The sequence below is a fragment of the Solanum tuberosum genome, unplaced genomic scaffold (genome assembly GCF_000226075.1).
Source record: "Solanum tuberosum cultivar DM 1-3 516 R44 unplaced genomic scaffold, SolTub_3.0 scf00116, whole genome shotgun sequence".
In the NCBI taxonomy this organism is placed as follows: domain Eukaryota; kingdom Viridiplantae; phylum Streptophyta; class Magnoliopsida; order Solanales; family Solanaceae; genus Solanum; species Solanum tuberosum.
Genome location: NW_006239040.1, coordinates 1,346,214 through 1,354,956, shown reverse-complemented (window position 1 = coordinate 1,354,956; position 8,743 = coordinate 1,346,214). Strand labels below are relative to the sequence as shown.

The 8,743-nt window shown below is 36.5% G+C and overlaps 1 protein-coding gene across 3 annotated transcripts in view; it reads left to right on the top strand.

The window, feature by feature from the left end:
* The first annotated feature begins 134 nt into the window (after positions 1-134).
* Positions 135-8,743, top strand: part of LOC102594339 (formin-like protein 13) — a 14,598-nt gene continuing 5,989 nt past the window's right edge. For 2 of the 3 annotated variants that reach the window (XM_015309873.1, XM_006350035.2), the window contains exons 1-8: positions 138-402; positions 1,538-2,238; positions 2,972-3,187; positions 3,279-3,687; positions 4,154-5,540; positions 5,636-5,762; positions 7,065-7,136; positions 7,912-8,010. In XM_015309873.1, the coding sequence (XP_015165359.1) occupies positions 327-402; positions 1,538-2,238; positions 2,972-3,187; positions 3,279-3,687; positions 4,154-5,540; positions 5,636-5,762; positions 7,065-7,136; positions 7,912-8,010 (3,087 nt within the window). In that variant the 5' untranslated portion in view covers positions 138-326. Of the gene's footprint in view, positions 403-1,537; positions 2,239-2,971; positions 3,188-3,278; positions 3,688-4,153; positions 5,541-5,635; positions 5,763-7,064; positions 7,137-7,911; positions 8,011-8,743 lie in introns of all 3 variants that reach the window. The other variant, XM_015309874.1, reaches the window with a different exon arrangement.

Below are 8,743 nucleotides of genomic sequence, written 5' to 3'. Positions count from 1 at the left end.
AAAATTTGAAGCCAAGTTTAAGGTCCAATATATGTATTATGCCTAAGAAAAATTAGACCATTTTCCCGGTAAAAATTGTGCATTTTCGTCTACAACAGTTAAAGTTGTTAATAGTAGTTGATCCCTCAACTTGTACTGTAAGCTTCTCCTTTTCTTGTGTATGAAGAAAAAAAAATATACTAAAAAAATCGATCAATACGAACCAAATTTCCTCTTCACATCAACGGAGAAACTTATATAAATATCGAAATTGATGCAATAAAGCATAAAGTTCTGTTAATTGTAAAGGAACTACGAAGCTCTGTTTTCTTCAGTAACCATTAACAATGGCGTTGTTTCGGAAATTGTTCTATCGGAAACCACCGGATGGACTGATTGAGATCGGCGGCGACAGAGTTTACGGTTCGTTTTCCCCCTTCTTCTTTTTTTCTGTTTGGTTGTTGCGATCGAGCTAGATAATTACTACTAAATTTGAGTAATTTGGAGTTGTAGATTGTTAATTTTGCTTTATTTGTTCGGATTTTAACTTGAATGTCTAATTTTACTGTGGAAAATGGGAACTGTAGAAGTGATCATTAACTGTTTGCTTGTTGAGATCAAGCTGGATGAATACTTCTTCGATTGCTGAATTTGATTTATTTGTTTGTATTTTGATTTGTTGTATGGCGATAAATAATTGCTAATTTTTGCTTTATTTGTTCAGATTTTAACTTGAATGTCTAATTTTTACTGTGGAAAATGGGAACTGTAGATGTGATCATCTGTTAGGTCATTTTCTTTCTCTCTCAGTTGACTTATTGCTCAATTAACTCTTCTCTATGTTGAGATTGAGCTGGATGAGTACTTCTCCAATCACTAAATTTGATTTGTTTGATTGTATTTCGATTTGTTGTTTGAAGACAAACAAGTGCTAATTTTGCTTTATTTGTTCGGATTTTAACTTTAATGTCTAACTCTACTGTGGAAACGGAATTTGATCATCTGTCGGGTCCTTCTTTTGTGCGCTTTGTCACTTTGTTTGGATGATTGTTATGTACTGTTTCATAATGTATCGTGTTGAATTATATTGTGTTGTATTGTTATCGTGCTACATTGCTTTAATAAATATAATGTTTGGATAGATTGTATCATTCTCCGTCGTTACATACAAGAAATTGTAGGGTATGAGGTAGAGCTACTATGAAAAGATAGGGTAAATGATAAAATAGAATTATTAAATAAGTAAAACAAAATTGGTGAGTTGTCCAAAGCTCCCCATTTCAAAAAATTGACCTTTTACCTTGATTATAAGTATACTAGTTATTGGTTGCTACAGTTGCTATATTTGTTCATATTTTAACTTGAATGTCTAATTCACTGTGGAAACTCGGAACCTGTAAAAGTGATTATCTGTTAGGTCCTTTTTCTGTGTGCTCAAACTTCAAATGGTAAGATATGAGGAAACTCATTCGGATATGAAATGAAGTAGATGACTATAAAATATTTGCCTGCTGCATATAATAGTTTAGCTAATAGGTGCATCTGTTGTTATTTGCAGTATTTGATAGGTGTTTCTCTACTGATGTTTGGGAAGAGAAAAATTACAAAGGCTATGTAGCAAGCGTAATTAGCCAACTTCGGGATCATTACCCTGACGTGTCAATTTTGGCTTTCAATTTTCGGGAGGGTGAGTCAGAAAGCCTGATTGCAAACGATCTTTCCGAGCATGATGTGACCATAATGGATTACCCTCGACACTATGAAGGATGCCCTTTGCTCTCTATGGAGATGATAAACCATTTTCTTAGATCCAGTGAAAGTTGGCTCTCCCTCGGGCAGCAAAATGTGCTCCTACTACACTGTGAATGGGGTGGTTGGCCAGTTTTGGCATTTATGTTGGCTGCATTATTGATATATAGACGACACTTCAACGGAGAACAGAAGACCTTAGACATGATTTATAAGCAGGCTCCTCATGAGCTTTTGCACCTAATGCAACCTCTAAATCCAATTCCTTCTCAACTAAGATATTTACAGTATGTAGCAAGAAGGAACTTGAACACACAATGGCCTCCCTTGGATAGAGCACTCACTCTGGATTGCATTATTATAAGGATGATACCTAATTTTGATGGCAAGGGTGGATGTCGGCCCATATTTCGTATTTATGGACAGGATCCATTAATAGTTTCTGATCGGTCTCCGAAAAGTTTGTTCTCCACACAAAAGAAAAGTAATGTTGTCCGTTACTACAAGCAGGTTAGATATTTTTTCCCCTTCAGAAAACTCAATTATCCTTTGCAATTTCAGGAATGTTGCTATCCTTGATAAAAAAAGGGAATCTTTGTTAAGTTTTCTGGATAAGGACATGCTTTGTTCAGGATTGACACATAAACGAGGGTCAAATTGTCCATAAACTTCAGACTTACTAAAAAAAATAGTTGTTCCCCCTAAACTCACGTTGAAAAATCATGATTGATCTGATGATGAACTTGTCAAACTCTTTAGATAAAATGCATATAAAGTGAGGATGTGGAATGTGTTATCCTTGATAGGATGACGAGGGGTGTTATATAAGATTTTAAGTGGATCGATGATCGACTATCTAATGATTTGATTTACTGAAGTTTCTGACATCTTTCTTTGACTAGTAATTTATACATTCTTTGCCCTTGAGCAATGTGTGGTTGTAGCTTACATGGTAATATGTCAAGATTGTTGATTTAATGGAACAAAGATACTTGATTTAGAGTTAATTGGACCATTTGAGTATCTGATTTGCTGATCTGACACCTCAGTTTTACAACAATTCCTTCTATATTGGGGCTTCAAGTAAAAATTGGTTGTATTTGGTCCTGTTATATGCGACATTCTTGAGCAATCACAGAATCCATATGGACTTTCTATCCTACTCTTTCCATCTTTTATGGTGTATGACCTCTAATTTGGAGTCCCACTAACTATTGACAACGAATTCATCATGTTGTTGCAGGAAGAATGTGAATTAGTCAAGATTGATATCAATTGCCATATACAAGGTGATGTTGTCTTGGAATGTATTAGCTTGCACGATGACCGGGAAATAATGATGTTTCGAACCATGTTTAACACATCTTTTATTCAGTCAAACATTCTGATACTTAACAGTGATGAAGTTGATACATTGTGGGATGCTAAGGATCAATTTCCAAAAGACTTCAGAATTGAGGTATCACTATTCTCCTTACATTCACTTTTCTGTTATCTTTATGTTCGCTTTATCAAAAGCATAACAGTTTACTATTATGCACGGGACGAAGGTTCTTTTTTCAGACATGGATGTTGCTGCTTCTGTAGTCCCTGTTGATTTGTCTTGTTTTGAGAAGAAGCATGGCCTTCCAGTGGAGGCATTAGCTAAAGTTCAGGAAATCATTAGCAGTGCCGATTGGCTAAATCAAAAGGGTGATGCTGCTGGAAATATGCTCCAACAAATAATTGAATCAAATTTGATCCCAGAAAAGTTGGGATCTCCACCTGAGACAATAGTCACTACCAAGCTCATTGATCAAGCTACTTTGGAGAACCCTCAAGAGAGGCAAAAACCTGCACCATTAGAGAATAATGCTAAGGGCTTGACACAGTCTACTTTGGAGCAGCAGGTTGGGTCATCCTCTGAAGCATACCGTAGCAACAAACAAGAAGCTGTGTTTCAGCATGTTGAAACCAAAGGTAAGATGAAAATGTCATTCTTGCAACCGTTAATCTCTCTTTCATAACCTTCCCCTATTGGCACTAGTGTAAAATCTAGTGCTCAATTTCAGATTGTTGGAAAAAAAGGCATAATACATAAAGAAACACTCAAACTTGACCTCATTGACAAGAAAGCATTGCATCTTTGAGAGTGTACATCTAGACACTTCAACTAACAACTAAACACTTCACAACTCGTCCTTATTGTGTCTCGTGGACACCCGATGCTGATGTGACACATAAATTTCGGAGGTATCTAGATGATCATTTTGTAAGTTGGAGTGTTCAACTGACAAGGTGGAGACAAGTTAAGGTGTCTAGATGTGCATAGTCAAATTTGGAGTGTGTAATTATATATTATGTCAAAAAAAAACTGAGATGAAAATATTAAAGTTGCAGCCATCAATCTCTTTTCCAATGCTTACTTCTACTGGTTTTAGTGTAGAATCTAGTGCTTTTGTTACATCACCACCAGTGTCACCTCATGAAAGCAAAACAGTGGAACATCCTTCACTTCATGGACAAGAATGTGGTAAGCTGAAAGAAGTTTATTCTCTATCTGAAATCAAAGACCGACCACTCATGACAAATGTTCTCATGTCGCCTACTCCTCCGCCTTTACTGACAAAGGATCAATGCATTGTCACTGGAAAGCCTCTATCTCCTGCTCCAATGCCACCAGCACTACTCACACCACTCAAGGATAAATTGGATGTACCTTCTCCATCGCAACCTACTCCGCCCAGAGACCAAAGTCCTAATTCTGTATATTTGAAAGATGATGCAACTACAGTATCTCAACCTGACACATCATTGCTTCCTCTTGGGATGCCTTTAAGTCCATGTGAGAATGACATACTTGCCAAAATGGAACCTTCTCTGCCTACTTTCCCTTCTGGAATTCCTTCTCCATCAGGCCTCATACCCCCGAATATCAAACATTTAGAAGAAAAATTGGTTAGTAAGAATGGGATGTCGCCATCGCCACCACCTCTACCACATTTAGTCCCTGTGTTGGAGGAGAATTCTGCTTATGTGTGTGGAACTCCTCAAACTTCAGCTCCTCCTACACCACCTTTGAAGCAAAATTTAACTTTCAGTGGTGGGTCATCACCACCACCACCACCGCCATGGCTGCCTCCACCAACACCTAGTTCTTCCCCATGCCTGTTACTTACAACCCCTGGGTTGAACAAGAATTGTTCCTCAATAAGTGGACCACCTCAACCTCCATCTCCACCTACCCCGCCTTTGAAGGAAAGACTAGTTTCCAAAGGTGGAATGCTACGGCCTCCGCCTCCACCTCCACCTCCACCTCCACCGCTTCCTGAGCAGCCTGTGAAGGAGGATTTTTCTCTAATCGAAAAACCCTGTCCACCTCCACCTCCACCTCCACCTCCACCTCCACCACTTCCTGAGCAGCCTGTGAAGGAGGATTTTTCTCTAACCGAAAAACCCTGTCCACCTCCACCACCTCCTTTGCCTTCATCACAGGCTTCTAAGCCTACAGAGTTATATGCAGTACCACCATCACCACCTCCTCCTTCCTTGGTTTCATCTCTCAAGGATAATAATAATCTCCCAAAGAGTGTTCCTTCTGTTCCTCCTCCTCCGGTTCCTTTCCCTAAGGTGAATAATAAGCCTGCTTCTCCATCTCCAACCCCTCCTATTGCTCCTCCACCTAGCAAAAATTACCGACGGATGTTGTCTAGCACTATGACTTCAAGAAGCAATTCAACAAAGAAGCTGAAGCCATTGCATTGGTTAAAGATAAGTAGAGCAGTCCAAGGAAGTTTTTGGGCTGAAATTGAAAAATGTAGCTATGCCTCCAAGTACGTTTTGGACATATTGTTAATGCACCCATGTGGTCAACTCCTTTTTCCAGAGTACAATGTCTCATTTACTTCTCTGCATTTCTGTTTTATAGGTCATCCGTGATTGATATGCCAGAACTTGTATATTTCTTCTCTGTTCAAAATTTAGACCAAGTCGGTTCAGAAAGGAATGGGAATTCAAAGATCAAATTTGGACAGAAAGTTCAGAAAGTGCAGCTGGTGACTCTTCTATCTAATTTTTTTTTATTTATATGCACAAAATGTTTTCCTGAAATTTATTAAAATCCCTTTGCACCATTCCATTGTTTGACATAAACATTAATAGCTTAATTTTTTTAAAAAAAAATTGATAAGCTACTTGAAGTTCTTAACTAATATAATTATGCACTTTCTGAAAAAAAATTCTTAAGCTCTTATACTTGATTATCTTCCTAATGCATCTTGCTCGTTCATCCCCCTCTGTTACACCATTTCATGTTTTACATGAGGTCATTTCCAGTTTGGAGAGCTTTTAGCTTAACAAATTGTGATTATATATATAAAGGGATTGGAAGTATTATCTATAGATGAGGTTTCATCAAGTATAACCGCTGACCAAGCACATTTGTTATATCAAAACCTAAGCTTGTAACACCAAGCAATACTGTACAACGTCATGGTTGCAGTATCATATCTTTCTATTGTGCCAGCATCTTGAAAGATTAAATGTTTACCAGTTACTGTTGTTGCATTAACTTGAAACCTTTCCTATGCTTCCTGCCAAGCACAAGTATTAAAAGCCACAATAAATCCTAGCTGGATTTTCAAGGATGGCAAGTTCTTGCAATCATATGGTTTCTGTGATGATTGTGCTGTTGTTTACTTAAACCATTCTTAAATTTACTGAATATAACAAAATATTAAGCGTATAAAGAACTGCAGTTCCATTTTATAGGACACCAAAATTTGAAGGCACTTAGACAGTTAATGTGATCAGTTTCTTGAAAAAGGGAACAGACTGACCTATCATATTCGTATAGAGGTACCCTGATTATTAGTATATAGCAATGTTTTGTATGTCATATGCTAGTATCTAATCGCTGATTGTATCTCTAGTTGATATATATCCCTCTTATGTTAGTAGATAAGCACATTCTCATTCACAAAAGTTAATGCAGGATATCACTCATATTCTGACTAACAGTTTATTGATCCTCTAAATTACTAAGCTCTACAGATTAATTTAATTTCTTGGTTATTTGGATTAGATGTTTTCTTTTAATGACATGTCACTGGTTAGATAAATTATATTTCAGAATTTTGCTTCCTAATGTTTTGAAACACCTGATCTAAAGGCAATCTTGTTAAACAATTTGTAACATTGCATAAATCCCTCTTACCTGATACATGTATTATACTGTCGGACGCTACTGGAGTTCTTTCCTGATGAATAGCTGGAAAGAGAAGACAAAACTGTGATACTAGCTCTAACACAATGTTGTAAGAAGATAATTTATCTTAATCCTTTTTACTTTTCTGTAGGTTGATCATAGACGGGCTTATAATTGTGAAATTATGCTTTCTAAGGTGAAGATACCACTGCACGACATGCTGGTAAGCAAAATTCATCTGCATATATTGGATTTTTTTTTTTGGCACAGCTTGATTGGTGTAGAAAAATTTCCCCGAGTAAAGCTTCATGAACCATATGTTTGTATTTATCTGTGCATATTTGAATGATTAACATTTCCTTCTCCATGGCTTCAATAGGATTGGTGATGTTTGCCCAATAATTCTTTTACCATTTTAAGGTCTCAATCAACTTGGAATCACTTATGTATTGTTTTATAGTTAAATACATTTAATTTAGAGAAAATGGTCGAAAATACACCTGAGGTGCCACATTTTTGTGAGTTTCCTACCTGAACTATCAGGTGTTCATTTTTCCTACATGTAGTCTTGAAATGTCACCAACTACTTATCACAGCACACCTAAACTATCAATTGTTCCCTTTTCCTACCTTAACGATGGTGATAGTACAGGTAAGAAAAGGGAACAGCTGATAGTACATGTGTGTTTTGATATATAGTTGGTGATAGTTTATGTAGAAAAAGTAAACACTTAATAGTTCAAGTAGGAAACTTGCAAAAACGTGATACTTTAGGTGTGTGTTTGACCTTTAACTCTTCAATTTATTTTCACTTTTGATGCTCCTTCTTAGTGATGATACTCTTCTTTTCATCATTGTTCCTAGTCTATTAATCTATGTAGCTTCTCATTGATTTCTGTTAATCCTTCTATATGTTGAACTAACCTTTACTATGTAACCTGTTGAAAATTGAATGCTGGGTCTGTTGTTGTCTTATTCGACTTTGATATTTGTGATAGACTTCAGTGCTTGCTTTGGAAGATTCAGCATTAGATATTGATCAGGTGGAGAACCTGATTAAGTTTTGCCCAACAAAAGAGGAAATCGAAGTGCTCAAGGTAAGAAATGATTCCACAAGAGAAATGTAATAAGATATATTACTCAATACATATCGGAATTGTGAGAAATATTGGAGAAGAATATTATTGAATTATTGTCGTGTCTACATTATTACATTGAGACCCTATTTATAGACACTACAATACAATCCTTTACAAAGTAGGATACTATTTACTATTCCTATTTCTATTCCTATTCTATTCTAAATAGGATTGTATAAACTTATTCCTATTCTACTAGGATTGTATAAACTTATTCCTATTCTAGTAGGATTGTATAAACCTATTCATATTCTAACACTCCCCCTCAAGCTAGTGCATACAATTCATGTACCTAGCTTGTTACAAATGTAATTAACACGAGGACCGATGAGGAGCTTGGTGAGATATCTGCAAGTTGATCAGTCAACTTCACAAAATTGACAGTCAATCTCAACGTGCTTGTCTTCTCATTAAATACGGGATTTGATGTATAATGTCAGTCAATATCAATGTGCTTGTCTTCTCATTAAATACTGGATTTGATGCATAATGTTAGTCAATCTCAATGTGCTTAATCTTCTCATGAAATACTGAATTTGATGCATAATGCCGATAAAACACAGAGTGATAAAATTCCAGTGGTGAACTTCCAAACCAAACTTGCAAAGACTGACTCACATAATCGACATACAAGGCTACTAAACTCCCCCTGAGCAACAAAATTAGGTGGTTGCTCCATATAGACTTCTTC